The 19,255-nt window shown below is 35.1% G+C and overlaps 1 protein-coding gene across 4 annotated transcripts in view; it reads left to right on the plus strand.

Annotated features, from left to right (window-relative positions):
• hiw (MYC binding protein highwire) overlaps nucleotides 1-19,255 on the plus strand; it is a 1,043,263-nt gene that overhangs the window by 355,034 nt on the left and 668,974 nt on the right. For all 4 annotated transcript variants that reach the window (XM_090372846.1, XM_090372865.1, XM_090372875.1 and 1 more), the window contains exons 26-27: nucleotides 16,609-16,736; nucleotides 18,017-18,108. In XM_090372846.1, the coding sequence (XP_090228972.1) occupies nucleotides 16,609-16,736; nucleotides 18,017-18,108 (220 nt within the window). The remainder of the gene's footprint in view (nucleotides 1-16,608; nucleotides 16,737-18,016; nucleotides 18,109-19,255) is intronic.

Consider the following 19,255-nt stretch of genomic DNA (forward strand, 5'->3'; position numbering starts at 1 on the left):
ATTAGTAATTTTACTGAAGGAATAGAGTATTGTAACCAAATGTGTTAGAGTTTGGGGTTATCTTCACTTCATCCAACCATGTTTTGGCAGTATTACTAGCCAACACAAGCCGACTGGGCTAGCCGAGTGGGTAAAGTACCTGCCCGGCAACCCAAAGGTCGCGGGTTCGATTCCCGCCTCGGGCTTGGATCAAAGTACTGCAAAAACCTTGGGAGGTGCAATATGGCCACAGAAGCCGATGCGCCAACAACTACCAAATCAACTAGCCAACACACACACACGCACACACACACACACACACACACACACACACACACACACACACACAGCTAGGCTGGAGAGAGTTTCTTTGGCTAATTTTAATGCAGATAGTAAGTTACTTTTCAGATTCATCACAGAAAGGGAAGTTGTATATTATGTTCACAAGACTGAATTGCCATGGTTAACACTAGCCAATTACAGCCACAAATGGAGGGAAGGCTTTATGAAGGTCTTCTGGTCAATGATGGAACTTCAAAACTCAGACACTTTTCCAAGTGTAACATCAGCATATGCTTTGCTTACTTTGAAATCTGATGAGTAAGATGGATCACCAATCTGCACAAAAACTTTCAGAAATTATGTTATGAGCTAACACATTGTCATGGTGTTGAATTAAGTCATTTCACCAATGATTGAACAGAATCCTTAACCACTTCATTTCTGTTCAAAATAATAAGCAGCTTGATTAACTGTTTGACTATTAAAGATGAATTTTGAATGAACAGTACTGTTGATGTTGAAAAAATAAATGAAGATATCGACGATGATTTGTGGATCACAAATGTTCTTACTGTTTTTGTGGCAGGTGGAGCCTGCCACCAAGTAGTAAGTATTTTATTAAAAAAAAAATTTAAAATAAGATAAATTTTATTTGTTTGATAAATTAAATTTTAGTTGTTTTATCCATACTTTTTATTGGTTAAATGATGCATGTGATGCAAGAAAGCAAGTGTATGAGCTTATGCAGCATCAGCCAAAAAAAAAAATCACACCATTCCCTCCAAATGCCTGTCCAGTTCCTCCTTAAATTTATTCAGCCTATCAACTTCCACAACAACAGATGGAAGTTTGTTCGAGAAATTAACCACCCACTGGCTAAAGGCAAATTTCCGCACATCTATTCTATATCTGTCCTTTCTTAATTTGAATTTATGCCCACTTAGGTTCGTAATCTGAACAAGTGGAAGGATCCATCAGAATTCAGCGTGCTCAACCCATTCAGCGTGCTCAACCCATTTAGTGGCAAATGATGCAAGAAAGCAAGCTTATACAGCATCAGCAAAAAAAAAAAAAAAAAATAATAATAATAAATAAATAAATAATCCCATTTTACCTCTCCTTCCCCTCCATTAATTGTCTAGTTTTTCCTTGAATTTGGTCAAACTATCCACTTCCACGACGATGGATGGAAGCTTCATCCAACAATCAACCACTTGTTGGCTGAAGGCAAACTTCCACACATCTATTCTGCAACCATCCTTCTTCAGTTTGAATTTATGTTCCCTCGTGTGCGTAGTCTGAGCAAGAGGAAGAATCCCATCAGCATTGAGTTTGTTCAAGCCATTCAAATCTGTAAACACCTCAATTAGAGATTACCTTGCAGGTGCCTAGTCTGCAGTTTGCAGAACTGAAGCCTTTCTTGGTACAAGCGCCTCTTTGTTCCCCTCACCAATCTTGTTGCCCTTCTCTGTACCCATTCTACCAGCTCTAAATTCTTCCTAAAATGAGGTCTCCAGACCTGCATGCAGTACCCAAGATGCGGCCTGACCTTTCCCTTATACAGTGGGATAATGACTTCCTTATCCGGCACCTCTGTAGCCAGGTGGGAAGGAGCAGCAGTGTGTAGCACACGCTTCTTGATTAGACCGGGGTTTGAGCCCATCACTACCAAAAACGGAGGATGCGGAAAGGTCAGGGAATGACCACTGCATATCCCGGAGCAATATGGCCTTAGTTGCTAATGCTCCTAAAAACCAAATAACAAACAAACTTCATTATCCCTATTAGTAAAATTCCTGTATATCATTGACCAAAACCCCATGAGCTGTCCTGGCACCTGTCTGCACTGCTCAGAGAACTTCATATCTGACTGCACAGCTACTCCCAGGTCGTGTTCATTTTCCATTACCCTGAGTGTAGTACCACACAATTGATACGATATTCTGGGATCACTGCTACTCACTTGCAGTACTTTGCATTTGTCAATGTTAAACTTCAATTGCCATTTTTCAGCCCATCTGCCTAACTTTTCTAGATCCTCTTGCAGTAACATACTGTCATTACTGCCATTAACTACTGTGCCAAACTTTGCATCATCTGCAAACTTGGATATTAAGCCTGATATGCTTTCATCAATATAATTGATAAATACAGAAAACAATAATGGGCCCAACACTGAACCCTGGTGGACTCAACTAATACAATTAGTCCACAAAGAGTGTGGACTAATGTTATTAGTGGAGTATGGCAATACCTTGCATTTGTCAGTGTTAAACTCAATTGCCATTTCTCAGCCCATCTGTCTAATTTTTCTAGATCTTGTTTCAGCAGCATCCCTTCATTACTTTTGTTAACTACCCTGCCAATCTTTGTATCCTCTGCAGACTTAGACATTAGCCCAGCACCCAACCCTGGCAGACTCTAATAACAACATTAATCCACAAAGAGCAATGTCCATTGATATCCACACTTTCTTCTCTCACTCAACCATTCCTTTATCCACGCAGCAACTTTCCCTTAATGTCACATTGCTCCAATTTGTACAGTAGTGTCTTGTGTGCAACAGTATTAAAAGCTTTCCTGAAATATAAGTATATAATATCAAAATAGTTTTTGCATCCAGTTTCTTTGTCACTGCATCATAGTATCAAATGAAATTGGTCAGACAACATCTCTCCTTAACAAACCCATGCTGTGACTGAAGTATAACTGTACTCCCGTTTAGATATTCCTGCTTTACTTCTTTAACCAGTGACTCCATTATTTTTCCTGGAATAGAAGTTAGGCTAACAGTTCTGTAATTACTCCTGTCACCCTTTGATCTCCTTTGTCAATTGGGGGTACATTCACACATCTCCAGTACACAGGGACCTCTCCTGAATCCAAAGATGCTCTTATAAATTAATAGATATTCTCAATTTAATTTTAATATTGCTATCCATCAGTTTTTTTTTGTAGGTTGAGGCTAATAGGATGCACAGATAACTGGAAAATTTAAATGACCCGAATGCTCAAATCCCCATGCATGGAGGATAAGAGAGTTTTTCTGCATTATCATAGTGGCTCAATCTCAACACTTTCTGAATTAATGGAAAAATATTCTTTCTTGGATCATCAAAAGAAATTGGCTTATGTTCTGCCTTTGTCATGAGTATCATAGGTTGCTGACTCTTGATTTGTCAGAAATGCGGTATTTGCCAAATCAGGCATCTGCTATTTAAATTTAGAGAATTGGCAGTAATGTGTAGCTGATGTGTTGATTAGTTGATTAAATGACCTGACCAAAGATTTATAGGGATGGTGGTTGTGATAGTTCAATATTTTAGATAAAGAAAATTTAGGATGTGTCAGATTGAAGAATCTGTTTTGATTCAAACTTATTATACTTTGTGTTATTTAGTTTTAATTTATGAGAGAAAATATTGTAATTAATATAATATTGCAGTTGTAGTACTTTTTTTTTTTTTTTTTTTTCTCTCTTCTTCTACTACTGAAGTATACAATTTTTACCACTGAAGTATACAATTGCATACTTCAGTGTTGTAGTATAATTTGAATGGTATTAGTTTATCAAAATGGAAAAGTATTTTGTTTTAAAGTTTCTTTAGTCTTAATAACATTAACATACATTTTCCCCCAAGTAATGTATTAATATATATAACTTATGGAGAAACATTTTTGCATAGCAGCCAACTCTCCAGATTTATGATGGAAAATCTGTCTTTTTTATACTTAATTTCACATTTCTCCATCTGGCTCTCATAATATATTTGGTGAAAAAAAGTTTATTTTTTTGAAAAAACTCAGTTTTTCTCCATCTTTTTTTTTTTTCTTTTTTTCCAAAAAACACTACCCTGTATGCATAAAATGTTTTATTTTATGTGAAAACATCCTTAGGAAATGTACACTTGAGATTGCATTTTCAACAATTTTCACAGTTCGATAGTAGAGAACGAAAGAAAATCAAAACCGTTTAAATTTTTAAAATTAAACAGCTAGAACCAAAGTTATGAATGATGTAACATTTTATGCTCAAGCCCGCTACTTACTCTACCGAATCAACGTCAGTGACTGAGCTAGCGTCATTAGCATCATTTAGGAAGTGACATCATTTGCTTCTCGCAATTGATGATCATTACAATCGGTTTTACTTCAGTCCGAAATATTTAGTGTGAATGATGCAACATTTTATGCTCACGCCCAGTGGTGAGCTATAGTGGGCTCGCAAGAGTCCATTGTTATTTTTTTTGGAAAATTTGCGAGCCCATTGTTGAGACGATCATTTATTTTACAAATGAAATCCTGGATGAAATTGAGTATCCGAGCCGAAACTACGGTGGGGCGAGCAGGGCCCCATTCCCAGCATTTTAATGGTGCAATCGATCAATTATGTATTTTAAAATTGCTTCATTTTTGATTTAATTACAGTTGGACCTCTGTTTAACCAAATTCTTCTTGGTAATTATATTTAAAATACAGTAGTTTCTGTTGATCGAAAATAATTTCCATGTAACAAACAGATTAGGAGAGACAACTTTGTATGTTCTCACCTCTGGCCTTTTGGTAATTAGAAAGTGCGAATTAAGGGTGAAAGGGATTACCATTTCACAATGTTAGTGGCGTCTGTAAAACCTATGCAGTCACATACTGAGAAGTCGCGCTGGTCAATATGCTTTCCATAGTCAGCCAGAGGATTAAGAATATTTCCGACACGGATAATAGCCTCTGGTCAAGCTGTGTTGTGGTTCCTGTTTACTCCGACAAACAGGCGTATGTTTTTCGGAGAAGTGAGTGATCCAAGCCTTCCAGTAAATTTCTCCTGTCTATGTTTACATGGTCACAGTAGCTGAATATCCGTGCGATTCCAACATTTTGCACAATATTCGAAGAACTAATGACAGTAGCAATGTAGGGGGGGGGATTGAGTCAACTAAGATATATAAACTTTACGAAGATGAATGTTGGCAGATTTTGAAATTTCATCGAGGCTTTCACTGTGTAGAAAATGTTCTAAAATATAATGGCATAGGGGCAAAAAAAAAAAAAAAAACTATGCATTATATCACCAATCTCCAAAAAACTAGCAAGAATTAAAGATGATTGCTAAAGAACTTGATGTGGAAACTACAAAGATCGGTCGTGTGATTGGGCTACAAGGAGCAGCTTGTAGCTTGCGGATGGCAATTGCGTGTTAAGGGAATTATCCTGCATTGTGCAAACATTTTGAATCAGAAGTTAAATATTCTGGATTGCTAAATCGACTTTTAAATCTGGAATTTCTTAACCATTTAGCACTAATGATCGACATCCTGCTGGAGCTCTTTTACCTTTCAGAAGCTTTACAGATTCACTAAGGTAAAAGCAGATAAATTGATTATTCGAACTATCAATGCTATTGCTAATTTGAAAAATTCTGAAGGAAATTATGAAGCTAAAATTGAGAGCATGTTGAAGTGGAAAGAATTTGAAGGAATAAAAATCAAAAGTAAGAACAGTAAAATTTCCTTGTGACAAGTTATTAAATGCATTGTTTTATCCTTAAAGGATAAGTTATTAATGCAACAGAGTGATTTTAAATTAAATAAAGAAAATAATGATACCATTGAAAGAAATTTTAAACATATGCTACCAGAAATTGTGGAATATGAAAGAACTTTCGTCTAGGTGGCAAGACGGTGAAAACCGAATAAGAAATTTGTTTTCTGATAAAAAATATGAAATAAAAATTAATGATTTTAGAGATTTTGATGAAGACAGTTTATCTTTAAAATCGAGTGAAATTCCCTTTTCAATTAAGATAGCCAGAAATATCTTTGAAACCATTGCGATTAGCAGTGCTGAAGCTGAGCGAGCTTTCAGCATAATGAATAATTTTGTGTGAATGAATGAATAATATTGATAATTAAACACGTTTCAGATTACGATGACCATAGATCTACATGGAAAACCATTGCTTCGATTTTATCTGGATTGTTATGCCAAATCATTCCTCCGTAATAAAAGCTCAGCTATTGAGCAATGAAGAAGATCGAAAACAAATTTATTTATTTATTTATTTTGTATGATGTGATCAATACATGAAGGAACCAGTTTTTTCTTGCTTCCTTCGTGTATCGTGGCTGGGATACCAACCAACCGGTTGGTTTGGCGCCATCGTGATATTCAGCCCGTGGCAGGAATTGAACCCGCGACCTTTGGGTTGCCAGGCAGCCACTTTGCCTACCTGGTTAGCCCGGTCGGCATATCGAAAACAAATATTAATAAAGAAGTAAATTGCATATGGCAATTTTTAAAATAAAATTTTCTTGAATATTTGTGAAATAATTTTTTTCGTGTAATTGTGATTTTTGTGTACCTTTTCTAGACCAGTTTGTTTTTTATGTAATATTTGTTTTTATATTCTAGAATATTTTGTGATAATTCGTTATTTGTAATATGGGTAATATTTTTATGTTATCTTTTTATTCGCAATATTAAAATTTTATCATGAAAAAAATGTATCATTATATTTCCTTAGTTGTAAAAAAAAAAAAAAAAAAAGTTGCGTTTCTGCCGAGCATGTGTCCTTCGCATTTCTTTTAGATATTTTGATATGTATATATTGATTACGAAATAAAAGAGCTTTTGTATTGTGATATTCTATTGATCATTCACAAATTTCCATAATTTCGGGAAGACAATATACAATGGGTTTATGATAACTGAAGTAAGAGATGTATACTTGCTGCTGCAACATGTCTAAATGTCTCTGCACCTAACAACGTATCTAAATGTCGGGGCACCTAACAATTGAATGTATGTTAGGAGTCCCAAACAGCGGCATATGCGAAAATGCAAGCTGAAATAAGAAATTGTTGACAAATTTTTGTATTGTTGCAGTCATATGACAAATACTTGCAGTCATACTTATTGCAGTAGTTACTGCAGGAAGTATGATTGTGATGTCATACTATTCAAAAATTCCAAAAAGTTAGAACTCAAGATATTGTACTGGTCACGAAAAAGGCGTCACACGCTCTAACTCTAATCATACTACTAGTGAGTGCTCCACACTGACTAGTAGTCTGAGCATGGGAAGCGCCTCTGGCAGACGTTGAGGGGTGACATCACTTCCGTGACCGATCAGATTTACTCTGTAGGTACCCCCCCCCCAAAGGATGTTTCACATCAAAAAGTTGGCAAAAGTGCGAGCCCATTGTTAAAATATTCACAGCTCACCACTGCTCACACCCCTACTTACTCTATCGAATCAATGTTGGTGACCGAGTTAGCATCATTACTGTCATATAGGAAGTGACGTGATTTGCATCATTTCTGTCTCGTATTTTCATTACCAATTGGTTTTACTTCAGTCTGAAAAATTTAATAGGTGTTGCCAAAGATGTTTTCACATCAAAAATTATTTTTACAAATACAGTGGATTCCAGTTATTTGGGCCACCGGTTAATCGGGGCAGCCGTTTATTTGGGGCAAATCTTAAAAAAACAGAAACCAGTCGAGAAAATAGCCAGGGTTTACTTCGCTTAATTGGGACAGCATGCCGTTTAATCGGGGCAGGAGACCGCAGCAGTGGAGATTACCCTACACTTGTCTCCGACGTTACCACGTGGTTCATTCGAAATTCTGGAGGTTACAATCATAAAACAATAAAAACAATTAGCAGTCGCCTGTTTATTGGAATGTTAGTGAAATCTATCATAAACGGACAGTAAACTCGATCTTACTGAATTTGCAATAATTCCGACAGCTGGAATTCTGTGGGTTATTATGATGAAATGAGTTTACACTTCCATGAAAACTTCAATCATATAAAAAAAATTAATTTTCAGATCTTCTCTTCATTTCTATTTTTAAAGCTTGGTAATTCATTACTCCGTTCTCACTTGCACGTATTGTGTTACTTGCAATTTGTGTGTGCCATGTTCTTTGTTATTGATTGCTTACTTTTTACTGTTTTAAATTTTAACCCCCACCACAAATGTCAGTGACCAGAAATGTCAACTAGTTCTTATGTACATATTACAGTACGTATTAATTATTCCGATTTTCACGTATCATTAATTTTTTAATTGGTAAGGTAATAAAGGGTAAATTTATGTTTAATATATATTTACTTTTATAGTCTGTGGATAATATTCCTTCTATTTTCTCTAATTAGAATCGCTGCTTAATAGAATTAAAATTCAATTCACAAACGTGATCACAATGACCGGCGCTTACTACACATCGTATAGTGAACGGTGGTACTTTACTATGGTGAGTTCGTTGTAACGGGATTTGATTGTACAGTGAACCAATTGTAAAGGGGGGGGGGTTACATTGTATTTTTAACTATTTACGTGAAACTTCTGATAATTGGGGCAGCCGCTTAATCGGACCAAAATGCACTAGTCCCGATGTGTCCCAAATAACCGGAAAGGACTGTATTATAATTACTTTTTAAAAAATAAAACTATGTTGTCATGGATTTTTTTTTTTTAAAAATTGCAAATTTCTGCTTGTGATCCAAAGGTTTTCAAAGATAAGTTCATGAACTTGAGAAAAAGACTTCTGAATCACAAACTTCTGATAAAAGTTCATAAAGAGGCCAAGCAAGTTGATAATTCTAAGGATGTCATCCTCACTCATATAGAAAGTGTTTGTGTTTATCTCTCCTGGCTTGAATAAAACAGTTTTCTTATTTCTTTTAATTGTTATGCCTTGTTTGAAAATCTCAATGTGGCTCTTCAATCGAATGTGTTTCCCATCCCCTGTACTCAAGAATTATTCCTAGATATACTCCCACCTAAAAGTTTGGCATCATTTTTCATTTTTCTTAATTTTCAAAGTTTAATTAAAATAAGATCAACTTGTTTGCCAACTTTTATTGAAATAATATTTAAGAAATTTCTAGAATATTCCAGAAAAGTGTAGAAGATTCTTGTATGTGGCAGAAGATTCCCGAATTCCAGAGAGAGAGAGAGAGAGAGAGAGAGAGAGAGAGAGAGAGAGAGAGAGAGAGACCCATTAGAATGTTATAGATGATTCTAGAGTATTCTAGAAAGTGGGAGCATTTTTCAATATTATAGAAGATTTTAGATGATTCTAGAGTGTTTTGCAATAATATAAAGTGAAGAGTAAGAGCTGTAACTTATAAAATCAAACCCCTGTCATTCAGCAAGTGAAATTTGGTGTAAGTTTTGTGATAAACATGGCAAAGAAATAAGGAACTTAGTGTTGAAAAAGAAGTGCTATTATAACTCTGTATAAAGTTGTTCCATGAGAAGTATTGCAAAAAAACTAGGTGTCAGTTAAAGGAGTATAAACTACCATTTGACGATTTGAGGAGACTGGCAGTTTAAAGGACAAACCATGATCAAGACAACTGTGCATAAAAATGGAAACACAAGATAAGACCATAATACTAATTTCTAAATGCAATCAACGACTTCTTGCACCCGAAATCCAAGCTGAGATCGATAGGAACAAAGAAATTCCCTGTGTCTACATCCACTGTAAAACTTTGTCTTAAACAAGCAGGATTTAATATTCATGTAGTGATCTGAAAACCCTTATTAAAATGAGAGAATCGAAATAAACAGTTGACTTGGGCTAAGAGAGAGATCAACATTGGACAATTAAAGAGTGGAAAAATGTACTGTGGACTGATGAATCCAAATTTGAAATATTTGGATCCAAGTACAGAGTTGATCTAAGATCAAATGAAGGAAAAATGGTGCCACATTGTTTAGCCTCTACAGTTAAGCATAATGGCTCCATCATGATTTGAGGTTGCCTTTTTTTTATGGAGTGGGTGACATCACCAGAATTGAAGGAATTTTCTTAGAAAAGAAGACTATAAAAACATTCTTGAATGTAATGCAACATCATCTGGACTTCGACTTTGTCGAAGAAAAAATTTTATATTTCAACGAGACAATGACCTGAAGCCCAGCTCTAAGCTGTGCAGGCATCATCTAGCAACTAAACTACCAGGAGGGGGTATTGCAAATTATGGTGTGGCCACATGAATCCTCCTTACTTAAACCTGTAGATCTTTTATAGGATTATCTAGATTGTCAAGTCCATGAAGTCTGCCCATCTTTGCAAAATTTATCATGAACCTTCCAGATCACTTGGAATAATGTTAGTGAAGACACTATTATCAAATTAATCACCAGAATGCCACTTCTGTGTAAGACATTGATAAAATCTCATGAAAAATCAGTATAGTTGCCAATAGTATAGTTGTCAAAATCAGTATAGGTATCACTAATCATTTCAATGTTTTTTGCTGTAAATTTTTCAATGCTTATTAAAACATCTTAAAATACGTATGTTGTTTTGTTATATTAGCCCTTATGTTGTCATATTTGAAAAAAAGAAAATTATATTTGGTAATATCAATAACTTATCTGATAATCAAGAATGTAGTGTTCTAGTAGTGTTTTTATCGTCTTTTTATCGCTTTTATATTTATATTTTAATGCATTTTAACTTATTTACTTATTTTACTTTTGTTATAGTTTAGTTTTTTGTAAATAAATAATTAAAAGTTTTTTGTAAATATTATTTTACAGTCTTTTCTATCATTTTATTTTATTTCATTATTCAATTAGTCATAAACGGTTGGTGTGTGTGTTTAAAATTGGTGATAATCAAGAATGTTCGACCAGCTTTATCTCTCAAGCAGGTTAAAACTGGTTCATATGCTGTGATTCCAAACTTTTAGGTGGGAGTGTATTTGAAGAATATTATACGCAAATTTATTTTACCAACAGTTTTCAAAACATTCACCTTCAAAAATGGAAGGAGAAGATTCTGTTCTTTTTCTCTGTGAGGAAGCATTTTATAATTTCATGTAACTACTTGATGCACTAGTTCCATTGAAAGATGTTCTTATAAATGTTGAGATAGACAAATTTCATTAATTGGCAGTATAGTAGATTCTCGATTTTCTGGGATAGATGGTAAAAAACAAATCCCAGATAATCGATTTCCCAGTTAATCCAAAAATACAGAAGTCCCCGACATACGTAAGAGATACGTTCCAGGACTTCTTACTTCCTCAAGTTTACGTAACTCGGGAATGACTAGTAACATATTACTACTATATTATTATTGACAAATCTGAATTCAGTGCGATACTTGTTAATGTTTGACAATTTTAATACATTCTTATGAGTTCATTATTTTTTTTCCAAATCGATCGCTTTCTTTTTGTTCGTAGATGTACTAGTACCGTTGTCACTTATTCTCTTAGTCGGCACCATGAATAACGGTCAAAATGAAATTTTCTGTGAAGTATTTCACAGGGTTAAGGCGAAAACTCACTATTATCATCCCACGTGAGCTGACATTTTACTAAACCACATTTATGGAGGTCAACAAAGAACAATAAAAACAATTTTCACTTTCCATTTTATTGGTCGTTTCTGTTAGCACAATCTATAATAAACGGGTAGTAAACTCGATCTTATTGCATTTTCGATAATATCGATAGCTGGAATTCTGTGAGTTTTTACATTATTATGGTGAAGTGTGTGACCCCTTCACTGAAATCTTCAGTCATATAAAAAAAAAAACATAAATAATTGTAAGAATCTTCTCTTTTTTTTTCCCTATTTTTTTGCTTGTTACTCCGATCTCACTTGTGCAATTTGTGCGTGCCATGATCATCGTTATTGATTGCTTATTATTATTATTTTTATTTATTTATTTATTTTTGTTGTTTTAAATATTACAATCCTAAAAATAAAAAAAATTGAGTGAAAACAAATTTACATAAATCTGTAGTTGCCTAAGTCGGAGACTTACTGTATCGAAAAATGTTCAGCAACCTAAACATAAATGTTTAGGTTGCGTAAAAAATGTGGCAATAGATAAAAAAACTTACTACGTGCTACTCGTATGTCCAATGCAATGCTTCCCTTTATTTTTTGCGATGTCGATTTTAAATCGAATAGCTTCCCTTTATTTTTTATAGGGTCGCGTATGGTTTGGTCACCAACATTATAATGGTTCATTAGAGATTTATCGGCTGCACAGTTTTCAAACTTTTGAATAATTTCAAGTCTTTGTTTAACTGAAAGCACAACTCTTTTGCATTTATCCATCATTTTTGCGATTTCTAAACAAAAAAAAAATATTTACTATAAAAAAATTTTGCCATCCCTGACATTAGCATTAGTAGAGGCATATGATGCAAGAAAGCAAGCTTATTCAGCATCAGCCATTAAAAAAAAAAAAAAAACCACTACTCCCATTTCACCCCTCCGTTCGTTCGAATACCTGTCCAGCTGAGCCTTAAATTTATTTAGGCTATCAACTTCAACAACAAGCGATGGGAGTCTATTCCACAAACCAACTGCCCGCTGGCTAAAGGCAAATTTCCGCACATCTATCCGACATCCGTCCTTCCTCAATTTGAATTTATGCCCTCTCAGGTGATTATTCTGAGCAAGAGGAAGAATCCCATCGGCATTGAGCATGCTCAAGCCATTCAAAGCCTTATACACCTCTATCAGATCACCTCGCCGATGCCTAGTCTCCAGGCTCTGTAATTTGCAAAACTTAAGCCTTTCTTCGTAAGAGCAACCCTTTGTTCCATTCACTAATCTTGTTGCCCTTCTCTGTACTCGTTCGAGCAGCTCTACATCCTTCTTGAAATGAGGCCTCCAGACCTGTATACAGTACTCAAGGTGTGGCCTGACCAATGCCTTATACAAGGGAATAATCACATCCTTATCCCTGCTAGAAAAATTCCTGTATATCATTGACAAGACACCATGAGCTACTCTTGCAGCTCGTCTGCACTGCTCAGAGAACTTCATATCTGCCTGCACAATTACCCCCAGGTCCTTTTCATTCTCTACCATTGTCAGCGTAGTACCACAGAGTTGATACGTTGATCTGGGGTTACTGTTTCCCATATGTAGTACTTTACATTTGTCAATGTTAAACTTCATTTGCCACCTCTCAGCCCATCTGCTCAACCTTTCCAGATCCTGTTGCAGCAGCATAGTATCAGTAGTGTCCTTAACAACCCTGCCAACCTTGGTATCGTCTGCAAACTTGGACATTAAGCCTGATACACCATCATCAATATCATTTATAAATACAGAAAACAACAATGGACCCAACACTGAACCCTGAGGAACTCCACTAATAACATTAGTCCACGTTGAGCAGTGTCCATTGATTACCACTCTCTGTCTTCTGCCACTCAACCATCCCTTTATCCATAGCAGCAATTTGCCTCCACTGCCACACTTCTCCAATTTGTGCAGCAGTCTTCCATGCGCAACAGTATCAAAAGCCTTTCTAAGATCCAAATATATAATATCAAAGTTATTCCCTGCATCCAGTTCTTTTGTGACTACATCATAGTATCCAATCAAATTGGTCAGACAAGACCTGCCCTTAACAAAACCATGCTGTGTCTGAGCTATAACTGAATTCTTGTCCAGATGATCCTGCAGTGCTTCTTTAACCAGTGCCTCCATTAATTTTCCTGGAACCGAAGTTAAACTAACAGGTCTGTAATTACTTGTGTCAGCCTTTGATCCTCCTTTGTGAATTGGGGTTACATTTGCACATCTCCAGTCTATGGGTACCTCCCCTGAGTCCAAAGAAGCTCTCATAATTATGGCTAGGGGTTTGCTTACTTCCTTTGCTGCCTCCTTTAATATAACTGGATAGATCCCATCCACCCCTGGTGCCTTTTTTATGTTTATCCTCAGCAATTTCTCCTCCACTTTCCTCTCAGTTATTAGAAAATAATCTAGCTCACTGCCAATGTTTACTTCACCTACGACATTCCCCTTCCTAAATAACTCCTCATGTGTGAATGTAGATGCAAAATACTCGTTTAGATTGTTAGCCACCTGAGCAGGATCCTCAACTGTTGAACCATCAACATCCAATGGACCAATCTGATTCATCCCTTTCCTTCTTGAGTTTAAATAGGTAAAGAACTCTTATCTGTTTTTCTTTGTGTCCTTTGCCAAGGATTTCTCATAATCTGCCTTTGCCTGCCTAATCTCTTTTTGTTACTTGGTTACAGACCAACTTATATCTATAATAGGCTTCCATGTCACCCATTAATTTGTATGTATCCCATGCATTTTTCTTCTCTGCCATATGTCTCATTAGTTCATCTGACAACCATTTAGGCCTGAACCTTGAACAATATTTCTTGGTTGGTATGTAAAGCCTGGTAGCTTCCAAGATTAGTTCCTTGAATGCCTCCCATTTTGAATTTGCTGTTGGTAACATCATCAGTTGGTCCCACTGTATAGAATTTAAATACTGTCTCAGACCATCATAGTCGCCTTTACGAAAGCAAAAACCCTTCCCTTTACCTCTGATGGTAGTTACCTCCTTGAGTAAATCCCACTTCAGTACACTGTGATCACTGCCACCCAGTGGTTCCTTTATCTGCAGATTCCTAATGCATGAAGAATCACTACTGATAATCAGATCAAGAGTATTACTCCCTCTAGTTGCCTCCCGAACATGCTGGTGTAGAAAACAATCATCCAATAAATCCACAAAAGCCCTGCTAGTGTGTGAGTGACCAACCCACAAATTCCAGTCAATATCTGGGAAATTAAAATCCCCCATTATAAGACTCTCTGATTTACTGGCCCATTCTATTTCCCTGCACAGTATCTTATTATACTCATCAGAGTCATTAGGCCTATAGCACACTCCTACTCTCAATTTTGATTTACCTATGCTTATGTCACACCAAACTGACTCGACATAAATAACAAAACAAAATTTGCCCTTTGCAGTGTGAGAGAGCACAACAATCAATGCAACGCACTAAAACAAACTAAACGTTTAGTCTCTTTTTCTTTTTTTTGAGCAGCGTGTGCGAATACAGCTGGGGTTGCAAGATAATAGGCATATTAATCCAATGACTTATAACGTCACTTCTTGTCGCTTATTTGCGACTTGCAAAATATCTGTTTATACCTGTTCTACTTATTACTTGAATTTTATGATTTCTGGTTGATTTATTTTTTTTATTTGGAGTCTTGAAGAGGCCTGGTTAATCCAATCTTGGTAAATCGAGAGCCTACTGTATATCATTTTCAAATTTGAAAATTTTTCTTAGCAAGTTTCTAGTACTTCATGGTGTCAGTAAAGATAAAGAAACAGATGAAGCAATAGATGTTTTGCAACCTCAGTTCTGAAAGTTTCAGTGTGAGAACTACCAGATGCTATTATAAAAGAAGAAAGAATTGATGTAGAGTGGTCTTTGGTTGAGCAACTGACAAGGACACACGGAAGCTTGAAATATAACTAATTATCCCAAGTCATGTTTGGCAATTTAACAATTCCTTATAGCAATGCCGAGTGTGAGAGATTAGAAAAGTATTCAGCCAGGTTAGAAAAGCAGATACTGACTTCAGATCTTCTCTTTCTGTTGAAGCATTGGAAATGCTCCTGGCAACCTAGTCTAGACAGCTGGGCAATTGTTATGAACAGAATTTTGACTCAACATTTCTGAAGAAAACAAAGTCTGCAACGGTATCTTTCTTGAAGCAGTCAGAATTAGTTTATCTATTAAAATACCTAAACAGAAATCTAAAATCCACAGACATAATGTTAGGGCGCCTCTGTAGCCAGGTGGGCAGGAGCAGCAGTGCGTAGCACACGCTTCTTGATCAGACGGGGTTTGAGCCCGTGACAACCAAATACGGAGGATGCAGAAAGGTCTGGAAATGACCACAGCATATCCCTGGAGCAATATGGCCTTAGTTGCTAATGCTCCTAAAAACCAAACAACAACAACAACAACAACAACAACATAATGTTAGGAAAGCTAATATTTAAAAGCATACTGTACTGGGTAAAAAATCCTATGGCTGTATTTTAATATACAGTGTGAAATTTAATTTATAGTGCAGTGTGTATGTTAAAAAACCACATGCTTGTTCCAAAAAATCTTCTGCTTTCTTTGTGTTTTTTTGTGAAGCACTTTTGTATTTTGCAAAAAAAAAAAAAAAAAAAAAAAACAGTTTTGGCACTCATGTTTTCTTTCTGCTTACAAATGCCTTATCTCCAGCTTTTTGAAAGTCAATAGTTGGCAGCTGTATTTTTGGGGTACTTTATACTTTGTATGAAATTTGAATTGGGCTGAATTTAGATTAATGATGATTTTTTTTATTTCATTAGTATTTACTTTTTTTTTTTTTTTTTAAACTATTGAAGTTTTGAGTGAGATGCCATAAAATAAAATAAGATTTCATGAAAATATGGTCATATGCTATTATGTGTATGTGAATAGAGAAAGAAAGAGAGAACAAATTGAAACATTTTTTTCCCCTCTCAATGCATTCTTATTTATAATTAAAGGTCATGGAGGAGGCTGGGGTTATTCAGGACACTCAATTGAAGCAATCAGATTCATGACAGATACAGATATTCTTTTAGGAGGATTTGGTTTGTTTGGTGGAAGAGGAGAATACACTGCAAAGCTAAAAGTAAGTTATAATCATGTAAACTTTAGCACCTGCAATTCTTATCATAGTTCTAGGCGTAAGACTGTATAGTAATTTAATGTAATGAAGAGCAAATTAATTTCATTAAAAAAACATTCACTGCATAAGCTGAATTTATAAATGATTAACATTTCTCATTGCCACCTATACATATACCAGAAATACATGGCACCTATGAAGCTAAAAAATTTATTGTTAATTCTGAAGAAAACTGTGTACTTGCTAATGTTATCTCAGTTAAAAGGTAGAGCATTCTGTATTAAAACAGGAATATGAATACTGTCAATAATACTGTCAAATTGTAGTAAAAAATGAGATGGATCAATATATAAAGTACACACTTCAAACCACCATTTCAACTACATAAAGTTAACATTTCTCATTGCCAGATGTTGTTGCTGTAGCAGTTGTGAAATTGTAGATTTTGGCATCTTTATTATCTCCGCTATCTGATGTTAGGAGGTTGACTTTTTATCTTGTGAAGAATAGCAATTTTTTCTGAAAGTGACAAATCTTTACATGGCATCTTGACAGGGGTCTTAAATGTACTGAAAAAAAGGGAGGGGGGGGAAACCAAAATCGGTGAACTGCTTGGTACAGTTTTTAATCTATTCTAAACCACAAGATGTATGCATATGTACCTAGTGTGATCGTAAACAACTGCAAGCAAAATTTCTTCAGAATCCGATTACCACGACACAGAACAAACGTAAAACAACCACTCTACAGCATGACTTTGCAATAACTGACTCGACTGCTGCCCCCATGATCTCTTTGTTACGAGCCATCTAAATTAGTTTATTGTTCAATAAACTATATTTAGATGTTTGTGCGCGCCATCTAAATATAGTTTATTGTTCAATCATGACTTTCATTGCCCTGATTAAGCGCCGAGTTGGCCCAAGTAAGCGGAACAAATTCAGGTTAAATATTTGTTTTGCTTCTGTTCTTCATATTTTACCCCAAATAAGCGGCTGCCCCGATTAACCGGTGCCCCAATTAACCGGAATCCACTATATATAAGTTGCATATTTATAAGATGCATTTGTACTAACTTACATGTCATTAATAGTTTCTTATTATGTTGAATATTTTTAAAAGGGAGTGCATTTATCTTTCATAAGAAATAAAATTATCTTTATATTTTGGCTTAATAATGTCTTAAAGTTTTTTAGCTTTGTACTTTTATGTTTCCAAACTTTGTTTATAAGACTAGATGTAAATTTTTATTATTCTCATTATATAATTTATTTATTTTATAGCTATTTGACATTGGCATTGAAGGAGGAGATCAAGAAACTGATGGTGAATTAATTGCAGAAACTGAAGAAATACCTTATGAATGTGGTGCTAGGTTAGTCAGAAAGAGAAAATCTTTGTTTTAAAATTAGAATCTAAATCTTTCGCAACTTATTGAGTCAGTTAAAACACCTTGAATTGGAACTTTATTTTATGAATTAAAATAAAGTTTCAAAAATTAAAGGAATGTGCTGTTTTGTTTTTGTTTTTTGCTATTATTTTATAGTGGAACAGTTTTAACTTTGAGGATTGAGATTTCTGAATATGTGCATGCTTGATTGGCAAGGGAGGATCTGACAGTGGCAGCCTCTGTGGAGTGAATTTATGTGGAATTTGTAAAATTAAAAATGTATATAAATGCTTTTAAGCATTAATTTGTTCACACAAGCCAGAAGGTTGCTTCACTCCCCTCTGATTTGTGTCACATGAACCTGAATTTATACATTTTTATATGTTAGTTTCTTTAGTGGGAGGAAACCTGCCATACCCCCTTCTAATAATCAAAAGATGTACAAAAATTATATTATTTTATTATTTTCTAAAAACAAATTAATAATAAAGCCATTATTTATTATAAACAATATTTCTTGTCGAATTTTTTTTTTTTTTGTTTGTTTTTTGATTTGGTTTCTGTTAATACAAAGAGATTTTTAGTGGCCTTCACTCTACTTTTTATGAATTAAAATAAAGTTTCAAAAATTAAAGGAATGTGCTGTTTTGTTTTTGTTTTTTGCTATTACAGTCAGTCCTCGTATAGCATGATAGTTGTGTTCCTAGAAACTCTTGTGCAATGCAAAATCGTGCAATATAAACAACAGGCACTATGGGAAAAATAGGGTTAGGTGCCGACCACCCAAGATTGAACACACATTTGTAACCAAAACATTACCAAACACAATAAATTATCGTAATAAAATACATAAGTATTTTATTACAACTATTACGTAATAAAATATTGCTACTGCTTTTGCTTCTATCATAAGCAAACTTGTTTTTTGTTTGATTTTCTATCCAAAGAGGTGACAGCCGTTCCATCTCTTCCAATTCTTTGTGTCTTAATCTAATGGATTTTAATTACACTTTGAGTTGTTCCTGCTATGAAAGTTTTTATTTTCTCTGAATTCTTTGTAATTCTCGGTGTTGCCTCATTTAGGGCTGTAGCACATGCAATATCATATGGTCTTTCATTTTGCTCAAAGCGT

This window comes from Mastigoproctus giganteus, chromosome 1 (genome assembly GCF_048544385.1).
Source record: "Mastigoproctus giganteus isolate SK-2022 chromosome 1, ASM4854438v1, whole genome shotgun sequence".
NCBI classification, from domain to species: domain Eukaryota; kingdom Metazoa; phylum Arthropoda; class Arachnida; order Uropygi; family Thelyphonidae; genus Mastigoproctus; species Mastigoproctus giganteus.